Source organism: Aedes aegypti, chromosome 1 (genome assembly GCF_002204515.2).
Source record: "Aedes aegypti strain LVP_AGWG chromosome 1, AaegL5.0 Primary Assembly, whole genome shotgun sequence".
Taxonomy (NCBI): domain Eukaryota; kingdom Metazoa; phylum Arthropoda; class Insecta; order Diptera; family Culicidae; genus Aedes; species Aedes aegypti.
This window is the reverse complement of record NC_035107.1, coordinates 278872642-278888565: the sequence shown is the minus strand read 5'-3', so window position 1 is coordinate 278888565 and position 15924 is coordinate 278872642. Positions and strand designations below refer to the sequence as shown.

Sequence of the window (15924 nt, the reverse complement as noted above, 5' to 3'; positions counted from 1 at the left end):
CGTCCCACAGGAGCATGCAACAGAATCAAAAGAACGCACACTAATGACTAAATTATGAGTGCAATGTCAAGTAGTTATTGACTCGTTTTTATATTTTCTCTTACACTGTTGACAATTATATTTTAATTTTAGTGATATATAACTCTCAACAAAATATATTATTGAACTTTCTTCAAAACACCATTTTTTGCATGGAGAGAAGAGTTTCAAAATTTCTTTGCTCTTTGCTTAATGCGATTACCTCCTAAACTAAAATGTAAAATTCTCCTTATATTTTCACAACTTACGTCCCATTGTTTAGGGGTATCCTGTTTTTTTACATATTGTGATTCTACGTTAAAAACTGATCCAGAATCCAAAGTTTCAAAAAATTTCCTGGAACTATTTTTAAAACACGTTTAAATTTTGTATGGAAATCGTGTTTGCATCAACCCTCAGCTTATCTTACTCTACTGTGTAAATTGAAATGTCATTGAGTCAGCGAATTGAAATCCTTTTTAAATAATTTAGTATATCAAAATTGAGATATTAAAGTGCAATAAAATCGTGTTACACCTAGAAAATGTGTTTTTTCGATCAAGCTATAAAAAACTGAGAATTTTTCATCACTACACTCTTAAAAAAATACGGACTACGGTGAAATTTCACCTGGATTTGAAATTTCAATCTGTAAAATCGTTAAGCAAAATCATAAAGAAAAACAAGAAAATGGTTCGACCAGGAATCTTACTCCCGACCTACCGATCAGGAAGCAGGCTTGCTACCGTTTTGACTCGAAATCCGGACACCTAAGGACGACGGTAGCTTGAAAGTAAGATTTCCCTTACAAATTCATGAATGAACGTAAAATAATTTGATGAGGCTTAAAGCTTGTCATTTCCAATTGATGATTTTTTATATGAAATAGAAATTTATAACATAAAAATTGGAAAAATAAGTAAAATTTATACTTATCTCTTGCTTCGAAATCCGGACACTGGTTTAAGTTTGCTTCAAATTCCGGACACTTTTGCTTCGAATTTCCGGACACTTCAATCTTCATACATTTTACGTTAATATCTATGTAATGAAGTCTAGAAATAACTAAACCTTAAAAATTATGATATTTTCTTAGTGAAAACTATAAAAACGCTTCAAATCCACGATACTAAAGAAACTAGCAAGCAAATCTTTACCCATCCACAAGCACTACGGCTTATTCCAGTTGCCATTTATTTTTTTAAGTCGACATTCAGACACAACATTAATTCTTATTTTTAGACCAACAAGTATATTGAAGATTAATTATAGTCGATTGAACCTCTGTAGCCATACGATTTGCTAAGGTTTAACGCCATAAGGAATGATTTTTCTTCCGATTTGTGGGAGGTGTCTATTGATAGTCGGACAAGTTCATCACACAACAACACAACACATCATTAAAATAATAATCATGCTCTCAAAAGTTCTAATCAACACTGGAATCGGTTAAACAGTTCAACCCGGAGGTAATAACACTGTGGAATATATAAAATAAAAGAACTACCGGGAGAGGATCACGTCGAATTAAGCTTAACTTCTACAAATGTCCGGCTTTTGAATCAACCATTTTGCATGCCTCAAAATCCGGACACAGAGGTTTATGCAATTAAATAGTTAGTTCTGCACATATTTCCATCACTACAAATCTTCGTAAGCACCAATCAACACAAAGCTATATATTAGATGCATCAAAAATAGCTCCGACACACTTCACCCATTTAAAACACAAATATCGCCTCAGCTGTTGTTCTTAGCATTGGGCCTTGTAGCAAACAAAATTTGCACTGCAGGTGACAAGCAATTCAATTTTATTTATTTATTTTATCAATTCCCAGCCTACTTTGATGCAGTTATCTTCTAAATAAGCCCAACAAACGTAACTATCGATATACATAAAAAAGTTTTGGTAAAACACGCATTAAATCTACTAAAATCTAATAATTCCTCAAGAGTGTCCGGATTTCGAAGCGTCCGGCAATTCGAAGCAAAACGGTACCTCTAAGCCTGCTTTCACTGCTTGTTAGTGGTGTGCAAAAACTGAAACAAAAGGAAACTCATGCCTGCCAGGCTGTCACACAATTTCACAGAAGTGCGGTGAAAATAGTGCTTTAACCGAACTGAACGTTAGTATTTCACAGGGTTACAGTAAAATAATTTGTTTCACGAATTTTTTCCGGTAAAATAGTAAATTTTACCGATTTTCTGCGGTAAAATCGTTGATTTTACGGATTTTATCGGTAAAATAGTAGTTTTCACAGGAAAATCTGTATTTTTATTGTTTACAGTTCAAATTCGGTGATTCATTTCACACTGTGATTTATTTTAAGTGTGTAAACAACCCACTTACAAAATCTGGTCAAAAACTTCCCAGCTTCTCCTAGATATTGTGAAATCCTAATATGCCCTGATAGATTTTTTCTAAACGTACTTAATAATTTCTGGTAATAATTATAAAACTTCAAATCAACATCAACTTGGGCCGTTAGTCAAATTGTGGTCAATTTGGAAAATAAACAGGGTGATGTTTAATAGGGTCCTAAAGCCCTGTCCCAATTTTAGTGCCGAACGCTTAAGTTTAGGCCAAAAACACATGTTTACTCAATTTTCTAATGTTTTCCGTTGGTTTAAGCCCAAAAAATATTTTTTTAGATTTTGTCACATCCTTTGGTTTTAACTAAAATTTTGGGTGTATTTTGTTTTCCGTGTCCCTTACGAAATGTCAGATAGGAACAACCCCAGTGGTCGAACTAAAACCCCTGTGGCGTTTTTGTCGACTATGCGAACGTCAAACATGATCAAAAGTGTCAAGGTTCATTTATGGACCAAATTTTTGAATTAAAGTTTAAACATGATATAGCCATTATTTGAGCGGGAAAAACTGCTAAAGTAGTTACAGTAACATGCTTTTTCATGTTATTAAATAAAAACAAGATTTAATTAAAAATTTTAGGACCCAATTCCGAAAGAAAACGATTTGATAAGAACTATTCTTAGAGTGTATCCCTCGTATGGTATTCCTTCGTGCGATGATTTGCATTGGAAAGCAGCCTATGTGAATATCTAACATAAATGCATAAACTCAGGCGTTGCGATTCAATCATGACTGTTTAGTGGTTGTAAAAAGATTTTTAGATCTTGATGGAAGGTGGAGTCAATTTCTAAGATTGCACTAAAACTTCAAAGGCAAAAATCTCGTGAAGAAAGCATCCTACAACAGTGCACTTTTTATTTTGGCTTTGTGCACTAGCAGAAAGCTTAAAATAAGAAGATCGAAACGTTTGCCAACTATTTGTCCAGTTTTGTGCCTTTGAAAACGTGAGTAGGGGGAGAAGTCGGCCATTGTGCCGGCGATCTTTGGATTCCGAGATGTTTCACCTTATGAAGTTTGCCATAAAAATTCTATTCGTTTTCATATAGGGACGGATACTATTCTTGACAGATTAAGTTCACTTTGACAGGGATTTTGTTTTTAAATACGGTATAAAATGTGACACGTTAAACAAGCAATTTAAGTCATGATTTCGGGAGGAATTTGGTTTTCCATGTTATGAAAATACACCATGATCAAAATGTTATTAAACTTTGAATTGTTTTACGTAGCCCCAGGTGTACGTTACATATTGAACTGTTGTGAGTGGCAATTTAAATCATGATATAGATTCTATTCTGGACAATTTTGCCGCTGTATGGTGCTAGTGTGCGTGTAATTTGATCATATTCCAATAGGTTTCTTGCTCATGATCTTGACTACCTAGAAAGTTCGTGTCCTCGGCAAAGTAGATTAGTAACTTGAAAGCAATTTGAAGCAGCTTTGTTTAGTTAGCAATTTTGCCGATACGAAGCGCTAGTGTGTATGTTATTTGGTCATTTTCAATAGACTCATGATCTTGATCATCTAGAAAGTTCTTCTCTTCAGCAAAGCTGTTTAGAAGCTTGAAATCAATTTGAGGCAGCACTGTTTGGTAAGCTGTTTTGCCGCTGACTGGCGCTAGTGTTCATGTGACTTTGGTCATATTCCGTACTCTAGCTCATGATCCCGATCTAGAAATTTGTTCAAAAACAATTTGAAGAAACACTGTAGGCAAATTTGATACTTGAATAATTTAAAACACACAAATACCGTGCACCCCTGCTAATTTGAACGGTTGCACATGCAAACCATAAGGGTTGATTTTTAATTTCAACATCAAGTCATCCTAGAAAAGTGTTTCTGGTTACCTCTTTCACTGTTTTGTTTTGATTCTGCGTTCCGTTCCGCAGCGTTCCATTTCACTTTGCTCCGTTCCATGAACTAAAGGACATTTGAACCATTTTTAATCTGAACGATGTGCAAATTAGCGGGGTACAAATTAAAAAGTGTTCAGATAAAATGTGGTCAAACCAACCCGGTACATCATTTAATATTGTATTATATAATATTCCACCATGTTTCGAGTTGTTTTTCCTAAGTGTACAAGTTTGTAGAAACATACTTTCTTCTAAACATTCGCGGTTTAAACATATTTCTATTCGGATGTATTGTTATTTCTCTCAAAATTATATTTTTCAACATTCTGTGGTGCTAACAGCAAAATTACTAACAAAACAGAGAAAAAGTTAAAAATGAAACTAGATTTATACCAAAAGTGAACTATGGAGTTCACTGATTAAGTACAATCCGAACTATAGGTTGCTTGGGTAGCGCCACGTAGCGGCAAAATTACTAACCAAACAGGGCTGCTTCAAATTGCTTTCAAGCTTCTGAACTACCTAGCTGAAGACACGAGCTTTCTAAGTTGTCGGGTCATGAGGGGTGATACACAAATTTTGTCCCGCTAAATTTCAACTGTTTTGAAACTCCTGCCCACCCCACCTATGTCTGGTTTTTTTTTGTATGAGTCCTTTGTAAAGATTCGACATGCATTGTTGGAGCGTGACGTAATTTATGAATGACCCCTGAGCTAGAATATTACCAAATTACATTCACACTACCGCCCGCATGCCATCTGGCCGAACGGGTCATTTGGCCGAATGCCGTTTGGTTCGTGGTTCGTATTAAAAACTAAGATTGCAAATGGCTGTTCTTTCAAGCCGTAAACCGTTTTTGTTACTGTCAAAAGCTGACTACAAACGCAATGACAAATAAATAATGTTCTTTTTTCAGCACTGATTTTTTTTAACTTACACCTAGAAGCTAATTGTTTGTATATCAATGGTGATTTATCCTTCTTTCAGAATAAGCTGAATAAGTTCCTTAAAGTTCAGCTTAGAAATTCATTAGAAATGCATGCTAGCTGTATTTTACAATTGATTTTCAATTTCGGCCAAACTGGCAATGGCTTTTTAAGCGAGAAAACTTGCCAATCAAACGATTTCATTCATCGTGTTGTACGGATGAGATGAAATTCGTACACGTATATGACTTTTTACGCAAGCATCTTCAGCTTGACTGGGTTCTTGACCTCATCTGCATGCATGCAGTTTTGGTAGATTAACACTCAAATCTCAATCATTGATTTCTCTCGCGTGAGCAAACTCATTTGAGGTCTGCTTCGTAAAACTCATAAATTGATAATGCCAAATCATCGGAATAGCTGCACGTTTAACACAATGGCTGTCTAGGGCCCAGTTCATATAACTACTTCAGTAAAGTGAACCCACGAATCATGCTCAAACAAGATGCGTAGCTTCGGAAATACCCTTCAATCCAAACATCTGGTAACTTGAGAACAAACTTATAAAAAAGAGGAGTCTTAGTACTACCAAATTTGAACACAATTAACATTTATTCACCACAAACAATAAAGCTTAACATTTATTCGAAAACATCGTCACGATATATTATAAATTACTGTAAATCTCTTATCTACATTAAAGTTTAAGCATCTTTCGTTACCACTGAATTGCAACACGGCTAGCTAGGAACCACACACCACCAACGCTCATTCCTACTCGTTCAGCTTATCCTGGATCTGTTGCAGACTCATGCCCTTGGTTTCCATAACCGTAGTCAGCGTGAACAAGAACGCCACTCCGCAGAAAATTCCGAACATCCAGAACGACCAATGAGATCCAACGGCGGCGTCCAGCGTAGAGAAGAACTGCAGCACCAAAAAGCCCAGCACCCAGCAGTTGGAGGCCACGATCGACGATGCAATAGATTTCACGTTCGCAGGGAACATCTCCCCTAATACGGCCCACGGAAGTGGTCCAAAGCCTACGCAATACACGGTCACAAAAAAGATCAGCGAAAAGATAGGCAACCACATAATGCTTTCCAGCGCTTCGGATTTGATGTGATCCATGTAGAAGTACAGACCCATGGTTCCGTGAGCAAGACACATTCCACCTGCCGAGACCAACAAGATCGGCTTGCGACCCAAGCGATCGACGATCAACGGAGTGGCGCCACTGGCCAGCACCTGTACGACACCAACTAAAATGGTGGACACGGCTGGCGACAAGCTACTTCCGGTCTTTTCGAAAATCGTCTGACTGTAGAACAGGATCACGTTGATCCCGGACAACTGCTGGAAGCTAATCAACCCGGAGCAGATGATCAATGCTTTGATGTTTCCTTTGTTCTTGAACAGATCCATTACGCTGGCCTTATTCTTCATGGATTCCTCGACCGATTGGGTGGTTTCTTGCAGTTCATCCTGAACTCCGTCGGCCGATTTGCCTCGCAAAAACTGTAGCGACTGGATTGCGTCGTTTTTTCGTCCCTTGGAAATGTAATACGCCGGCGTCTCCGGCATGAAGAAGAACGACGCGGCGAAGATGATCGGGAGCGCTAGACAGGCCCACTGCAGCGCTGCATAGCTTACGTATGGTCCAACCGAGTACACGTACAGGATGCCAGCTGAAAGGGAATGTTGATCAGTTGATCAGATAGTTTGGTTGAATTGCTTATGATACTTACTGACAATACAAAGCTGCATGAGGGATCCTAGAGCCCCTCGGTACTCATTGCATGCGATTTCACCGATGTACATCGTCTGAACGGTCATGACAAATCCAACGCCGAAGCCTTGGATCAACCGCGCAGCCAGCACGGCCCCCACTGAACTAGTGAACAGCAAAATTATGTAGCTTAGAATGAAAAATGCCGAACTACCCAGCAGAGTCAGTTTTCGGCCGAAGTTCTCCGCCAACGGACCAGCGATGAATGGGGCTGTGGAAAAGCAGAATTTGAGGAATAGATTTTTGAAGACATTTATCGAAAGAAATAGTTACCAATCAGAGCGCCCAGCGCCACCAGGGAACCGATCCATGATTTCTCCCCTTCGGTCGGAATCTCATCCAGGGGATTGATGCTGGTATTGTTCGACTCTATTTGACTGTTGACCGGTGAAGTCCAGCCAAGACACGTGCCGAGGGCTACCGATGCGAGGTTGACTGGAATGAAAAAGAGGAATTTGATTATATGAGTGGACGCGCAATGTTGTCACCTAGTGATAGAAATCCGAACTAAAATGTTCTTTAGAGGGGAAGCTAATTGAATTCAAATCAGCTTTAGGGAAGACAAGTTGATTAAGAAAAAGATCAATCGTGATATACATAAGTGTTGAATTAAAACCTCAGATTGATGAAATAAGAAAGTAAATCGTATCTAAAGTTTAAAATTGTATTACAGTAAGGACCCGATTTTGTCAGCCCCTCGATGAATTTTAGGCTGACAAAATGGGGAACCTGACAAAATCGGGTCATTTTATTTTGTTCCTGTTTTTCAAATTATGACGTGTTACATGGTTACATAAACTTTTAAGAGGACGATGGACATGGGCGTAGCCAGTTTTTTTTATCAGGGGCTCCCCCTCCCTTATATTGATAATATCGATTTTTTGACACTTAATAAAAGGCATTGCCATTGCCCCCTCTGGCTACGCCTCAGTTGATCGCACTCTGAGAATCAGTAGCTCCCCCAGGGGACTATAAGTAAAACCTGAAGAATATCCATCCTCCCTTTTCATTCACAGTTGGAAAAAAGGAGTCAAGGGTTTCGAAATTTTAATATTTGAAAATTTTTAATTTCTTCCACCAACATTTCTTCCAAAACTCAGTCCCGAATTTTTGCAAACACCCCCGAATTAGTATTTCATAGTATTTCTCTGAGAAATATTTCTTCAAGATTTGATTTAACTTTTTCCTCTACAACAAATAACATATTTTGCATGTGCAGGGTAAACAATCGTCACCACCAAATGGAAAAAGTCGGAGACGAAACTAAAAGAAGCATCGTCATCGTCACTCAACCAGCGTCGGATGACGATTTGCCGCAGAGACCCGATTACGGGCGAATCTTCGTTCGGGAGCACTGAGCCGACTGAAAATATGAATCGTGTCTTCGACAGATAATGAGCATTTTTTTTAAATAAAACAAAAACGAAACAACAACACACGTCTGGATTTGAACAAATGATCTGTGAATCGTCAATTCCACGTGCTTACCAACAGAGCTATTATATAGCTCATTTGCCAATACAAGCAATTATGTGATGGCATTCGCTGTTTGGTGCGAAGCAAGCGAATATACAGTAAACGCCTTCTTCTTGTGAGCAACGGTGCGGCCATAGTAACGCGTGTGCGTATTCTGCTTTGTGGGCTCGCACACGCACACGCGTCGCAAAATGCGTTTACTATGGCAGCGCCCTAAAGGGTAGCAAGCGGAATGAAGAAAAAGTTGCTCGTTGACGATTTTGGATTGAAGTTGGTCGTGCATTCTTTCGTCGATGACGGACGAAGACCTGCCAGCAGAGCTGTTATATGTCATGAATTTCACGTGACTTTGACAATTGAATATTGCAAATATCATCGATTCCCGTGGAAAAAGTAATCGGAAAAGGAATTTTCCGGTGACCTTTTCCAAACAACTATCGGCACGCATTATATGCTGATGTGATATTTCGCATCGAAGGGTGCTATGAGCATTCTAATTTTTCCAAAATTTTGACATTTACCAGCATTGCCTGCCAGAATTATTATGGACCAATGAACCGATGCACGAGTTCATTATCTGACGTTTGAGCGGTGCCAAATTCACTCGTTGCCATGGTCACGTAAATAACACGACACCGCTCAAACGTCAACGGGTGAAATCGTGCACTGGTCCATGCACGAGTTTATTACTTGACGATTTAGCGGTGCCGTGTTATTTATGTGACCATGGAAACCAATGAATTCGACACCGCTTGAACGTCAAATTAGAAGAGATGTTCGGGTCTCGGGTTTTCAAACCCGAAACCCGACCCGAACCCGAACCCGACGGGTTCGGGCTTACAAAAAATCGGGTTTGAGTCGGGTTTAGGTCGGGTTTGGTGAAAATTGTGAACAGAGTAAAAACCTAAAAGCTTCCCTATGCATCAGAAACGATAAATTTACCATCTTTTCAAACTCGGGTTTTTCTTACACAAAATTTTTGGGTTTCGGGTTGGTTTCGGGTCGGTTTCGGGTTTACATAGCGATTTTTTTTTCGGGTTCGGCTTGGGTCCGGGTTTGCTTTTCCTATTGTCTCGTGTTCGGGTTGGGTCCGGGTTAGAAGAAATAAAATTAGTCGGGTAAGGGTCAAGTTCGGGTTTGAAAAATGTGAAACCTAGTTTAACTACAGTCGCCTTAATTTAACTACATCTCGATATCGAAGGGAGATAGGGAGAGATCGAGACAAAGAACAAATTTTTGATGAATACTAGATTAAAAACCACTCCGTTGCCAAGAAAGTAATACACAAACAGACGTAATTTTGCGCTCCTAATTTGGTTTGAATCGCAAAACTTTGGTCTAGTAGCCTACGATATTGATCATATCGACATGCGGAGAGAAAATTGAGATTAAAAACTCGACAAGAACACATCGAGATATGGAGATATCGAGATAAGGGGGATATCGAGATATAGAGAGTGAAAATGTATGCAGACTGAAGGGACTTATGAAATCATCGACATAGGAAGAGATATCGAGATGTGGAGAGTCGACTGTACTAATGATTTTTCCTACAGTTAATTTGGTTGTTCTTGCAAAATTATCTAATTTTTTGCTTTATTTAGCAAAAATAATATTGGTTTATAGTGTATATATGATTACTTTGTGTAAGACACTTTTAGAACTTTCAATTTTGCACATTTTTGCTGAAGCCACCAAGCGAATTCTCGATATTTTATTCAAAAACATGTTTTTTTTTTCAAAACATATTTTATTCAAAATTCAATTATTCTTTTCAAACTAAAAACGTCCTTACAGTTTTCTCACCATTAACAGATAAAAAGACCACCCTAACTTATTTGTTTAAAAAAAATATGACTCGCAAACCATAACAGATAGAAATTTGGGTTCTTCGGCAAAGTTGCTCTAAATTGATTGTTTTAAAACTTTGTAGAACATTGTATTGGTTAGAATGCATCCGCAAAAAGGTTTGTATTCTGATCTCCTGAAGCACATGGGCCATCCTAGTTTCACATCACTGAAAAAATGTCTGAAAAGTATGGAGAAACTTTCCTGAAGACACCAAATATCTAAAACTGACGGTTTAAGCGCAAACATTTTTGTCCTTCTAGATATGGCTTTGGGCCCAATGTGGGCTGGTTGAAGAGTGTCGAAGGGTAACAGAAGTGAAGATTGTCGCCAGAAACCGTATGCATGTGGCCGATATCCGACAGAGCAGAGAGCGGTACGGAGCAGCGTAAGCCGAAGAAAAGCGAACCCATCGCATAAATAAAAGGCAGCACGAGAAATGTGGGGTAGCTGAAACTTAAGATAGCATAAATCGGAACGATATGCGGAGATTTTATGCAACGGTCAATAGGGCGCATCACAATATCGTATCAGTGCCCTCCATGTGCAATGGTCGAGAAGGGAATTAGATGATCGATAAAACAACGGTGGCTTCCAGGTGGAAAGAGCACTTCCAGCAGTTTTTGAACGATGAAAATGGAAATGTAGCGAGAAACAGGGTGAACATTGATGGTGACGATCGAGCTGTGGATCTACCGAACTTAGGAGAGGTTTAAAAGGCTGTCCGCGAGCTGAAAGCTGCTGGGAAGGACGAGATCGCGATTGAGCTTTACCAGTCGATCCACCGAGTACTTCTGAAAGTATGGGAGGACGAAGAAATGACCACTGGCTGATTGGATGACCTCATGCGCCCAATCTACACGAAGAGGCACATAATTATAGAGGTATTACCCTGCTGAATATGGCGTACAAAATACTGTCGCGCATGCTGTTTAACAGACTGAGACCGCTCAAGGAGTCCTTCGTCTCCGAATACCAAGCTAGTTTTCGTAAGTGCAGCTCTACAATGGATCAGATATTTACCTTGCGAATGATCTTATAAGCGGTTTCTTCACCACCGCTTAGGCCCTAAACCTGGTTTAATCGTATGGGTAAACGTGGTTTACGGCTTAAGCGAAGGTGAAGAAATCGGCCCTTAGATAAATTCAGGAAGTATAACTTTTGACCCGCCAAATGTTTATTGATTTCAAGGTGGCGTACGATTCAGCGAATAAAAATTATCTGTGGCAGATATTCTGTGAACATGGTTTCCATCCTTAGCCTAGTGGTTAGAGTCCGCGAAGTTCTGAAGGTGTCTGGGTTCGATTCCCGGTCGGTCCAAGATCTTTTCGTAATGGAAATTGGAACGTATTTCAACTGTGCCACTGGGCGTTTTATGCTAGTCCGTTGTCTAGTGTGGTGCTTCCTTCAAAGGGCATAATCGTCCACTGGAAGCATCAATGTGCCGGTGTATTTTTTTATCAGGAGATCTGGTGGGCAGAGAAACGGCACTATCATCACACGGTCACACATGTTTCTTGGCTTTGCGGACGATATCGATTTTATTGGAATCGAATGGTTGCAGGTAGAGATACAGGTAGGTTTAGTGGTGTTGGATCCCAAGTGTCTGAAACTCGGCCTTAAGTTCAAATTCTGTTCCAAGTCCTAGTAGATACCGAAAAAACACTTTTTAAGGAAATTTTATTTTTCATCGATACCTGGTTGGTAATCTTGGCAATTTGTTTCAAAAAATCCTAGCCGTTATGTTCCACGACCTTTAAATGATTTAATGCAAGGCAATTTGTAAAAATCCCATTACGAAAATTCCTGAGAGATACATTAAGAAACACTTGCATCAATAATAATGAGATAATCCAATGGAGGTATAACACCTTCTACCTTTCTATCCTATAGGGTTTTCTAGAGCATAGTTTCCCAAACTGTGGGTCGCGACCCCCTGGGGGGTCGTGAGTCTGTATTTGGTGGGTCGCGAAAAAAATCCAAAATATTAATTTATTTCCAAGCTTTTTTAAAGTTTCCAAAAACTTTGGCCACTGGCTAGAAATTATTCATCATAGAATCACTAGAATTGTTTCTTCCAGTGATTAGGCATGGGTCAGCCGGCACTATCAAAACTAATCTAAGGCTAAAATATTTGAATAATTATTAAAAAAAAGGGTCTATAATCGAGCTTCCATGAGTCAAAGAGATTATCAGCCCATGGATATAGCGAGTAATGTAACAAATATTTTTAATAAACTGTTTGAGAGGAATATCATAGCACTCTTTTTTTTTTAGTGTGATTCACGGTGTCAATATCTCAATTATTATCAAACTTTCATGCTCCATGACTTTATGGTTGGAAGAACATAACATATTCTGTCGAAGAAAATTTCCCATGCATTTGGTATGGGACTGTTTTAGCTGCAAAATTTGCTTTGCTTGTATTTTGTATGTAAAATAACCCTTAAATTTGAAAATATTTCAATTTCTCCGACAGAATATTTTTAAACTTTCAGGGTGTGAAAGAAATTTGCAAGTGCATGCAACAAAGATTATAATAGAAATATTGATCCCGTGTGGTTCCGAGAGCCAATGTTGAGCAATAGGACATCTACTCGTGGAAGTTTCACATAATTGGAAAATTTTAAATTTTGCAAGAATATAATCAGTTCTATATGGAATTTTGATAGATGTCGAGACATTCAAACAATTCATGTTGTTATAAAAGTTTCCTATGTTAATGTTTTCATCTTGTAACGAGAAGGTGCGTGTTAACAAATAGATTTTTATTCACTGTAGTTTCAATCAAGCATAGCGCATGCCAATATCAATTACGTCTTGTGATCATATCCCAATCCGAATTAACAAATAAGTGACATCAGAAGCTACAGTACACAACTTGTCTATGGACAATTTTCCTCTGGTGGGTCGCAAGAAATATGCTTATTGGCTAGGTGGGTCGCGAAACCAAAAAGTTTGGGAACCTATGTTCTAGAGGATTACAACAAAGTTTATTCTAATAATTCAACCTGGAAAACTGTTGACCAAATGAACCCACTAGAGAGTCCTCTAGGAAATAAAATTCAAGAGTGTCTCCCCAAAATGTGTACCAAGAGTTGCTCTAGCCCCTAAAAAGGCAAGGTACTAGTCCAGACGTTTTTTTCCTAAAAAAAATCAAACATTAGTCCGATGATTTCCAACAAAATCCCCCAATCTTTTTTTTCCTCGAATTCCCATAATATTCCTGCATGGCAACCTGTCGAGATATTTCTATAAAATTTGCAAAGAATTTTTCCTGAGATTTCCGGTGGGATTTGCGCAGGAATTTGTCCAGTGACATAGTCACTCGCCAGGAAAAACTTAAAGGATTGTTTCAGGGACTCTACCAGCGATAGCCGTAGCGGTAAACGCGTTGCTTTCCATGGCATAGTATATCTTCGTATCTGCCACACGATATGAGTATTCTTTTATATGATCTTCTTTTGTTTTTTCTTACGTTATGTCCCACACATTGTGTGATCTTTCTGATGTGATGGATAAGATTTACATCCAAATAAGCTCAATCATATCATGTTATAAGTTCAACACATTTTCGATTCGAAAAACATCTATGCAAAGGCCTCTCAATCTACAGGAGTAGCAAGTTATCTCGTGGAGTTTTATAAAGGAGTTTTTTAATTTAAAAAAAACTTGAAGAGCAAGTTACAAGTTTTAAGTCAAACGAATGTGTAATGTTATTCAAGAACTCATCTGTATTGACGTGCAGATCCACAATCATAAACAGTTATTTATCTAAAGATTCCACAAGTAAAACAGTAAACGCGCAGCTATTCAGCATGACCATGCTGAGGGTCGTGGGTTCGAATCCCGCTGGTCGAGGATCTTTTCGTGAAGGAAATTTTCTCGATTCCCAGGGCATATATTATCTTCGTACCTGCCACACGATACACTTATGCAAAAATGGTCAATCGGCAAAGAAAGCTCTCAGTTAATAACTGTGGAAGTGCTCATAAGAACACTAATCTGAGAAGCAGGCTTTGTCCCAGTTGGGACGTAATACCAGAAAGAAAAAGAAAGAAGAAGAAGTAAAACAGTTATTTATCAAAAGATTAAGAATAATGTATAAATCCAAACCGACCCATTAATATATGTCGTACCAAGTTTTTAGTGAAACGATTGTCTAAAGGCCTTCTAAACCAAAGATCAATCATATATTTTGTAATGAAATTCATAGTCATACAAAACCTATGAGTATAAATGTTGCTCATAAACCAAAGTCAATGAACTAAACCTATATGAACCGAACTATATGGGCTTGTATTGATATTATCATCGTCCGCCATGTTCAAAAGGTTCCAAGTAGTTCTTGGTTGAACCATAAATATAAAACAGCTTTTAAAAATCTTGGTAGAATTATAATAATCTACTGAACCCGTATATATATTTAATGATCCAACACTCCCGTGCAAAAATATGGGTTGCCCCATGAACAAAATATTTTGATTTGAAAACTATGATTACGCGTCCAATTGAAACTCTCTAGAGCTTATTCGAAAGACAATGAGTTATTACAACTTCATAGGTATTTTGACAACAATATTTTTTGAATTTGGTTTAATAAATTTTTGTTCAAAGTTGTGATTTTTTTAACGCACTGAAGAAGCATACAGTCGTAGTTTGTCATAACGACATCGTAAGGGGCAGACGTCATAGAAGAATGTCGTTATAGAGAATAGCTATAAAATTAAAATATTGTTCAAGGGTTTAAAAATGTTTCTAGAGTGCTTTTGTCATTACAAAAGTTGTCGTTATAACTAAAATGGGCAAAACGTTTCATTTTAGTGAACGGATCCGATCCGAATCACTCATTTTTGTGAACTGGATCTTTTGAATGGCTCAGTAGCTCAGCGGTTCGCAAGAAAAGAGCAAACTGAACCGAGCGAATGAAAAAAGAAGCGGTTCACTCCCTATTACGCGACATGCGTCTCACCTTTCGTATCCTTCGCTCTATCATTCTACGTACATTATTCCCCGACACTCACGATATAATCAGCCGATTCTTAACAGAAAAAAAAAAAAACAAAATGTGTTTTGCCATTCAAGTGGGCACTTTTTCTCTCTATCTTCCTACCTGTATGCATTCAGGCGGGGCAAATAAATTGTTTGACTGTGTATGTATGGCGCGCAAAGCAAGGCACGTGTAAAGCGTTATAATAAAGCTGAGAAAAGAACGAAGGGGGAAAATAGTCAGACTTTTTTGTCTGTTCGTTCTTTTGAGTGATCCGGATCTTTTGAACGGCTCCGATTCTTTTTGCCCATCTCCAGCTATGACGAACTTCAACTATTTTTTATTTTTTCAGCTCGACCAACACATTATATCAATTCCTCATAAGAGCCGTAATCTTATAATCTTTGAAGAGCTCTTGAGAAATTTTGGCGGAAAAATCTGAAAACTATTTTATAGTAATGGAAATGTCATTCAAGTCATCGTGCAAAAGCTTAAATTAACCCCTTAATAGGGTGTATGGTGAAAGAGTTTGGGGTCATCAAAACTTACCTTACTGTGATTTTAAAACGAATCCAAACTTTGTATTTTCGAGTGCATAAGTCTGGAGACTCTGACAATCGTTCGCATTGAAAATGTGAATGATTTCT

General features: G+C 38.3%; 1 protein-coding gene across 4 annotated transcripts in view; it reads right to left on the bottom strand.

Moving 5' to 3' along the window:
• Positions 1-5753: 5753 nt before the first annotated feature.
• LOC5573437 (facilitated trehalose transporter Tret1) overlaps positions 5754-15924 on the bottom strand; it is a 34070-nt gene continuing 23899 nt past the window's right edge. For all 4 annotated transcript variants that reach the window (XM_021837928.1, XM_021837927.1, XM_021837929.1 and 1 more), the window contains exons 3-5: positions 7237-7398; positions 6923-7174; positions 5754-6862 (exon numbers count right to left, since the gene is read on the bottom strand). In XM_021837928.1, the coding sequence (XP_021693620.1) occupies positions 5949-6862; positions 6923-7174; positions 7237-7398 (1328 nt within the window). In that variant the 3' untranslated portion in view covers positions 5754-5948. The remainder of the gene's footprint in view (positions 6863-6922; positions 7175-7236; positions 7399-15924) is intronic.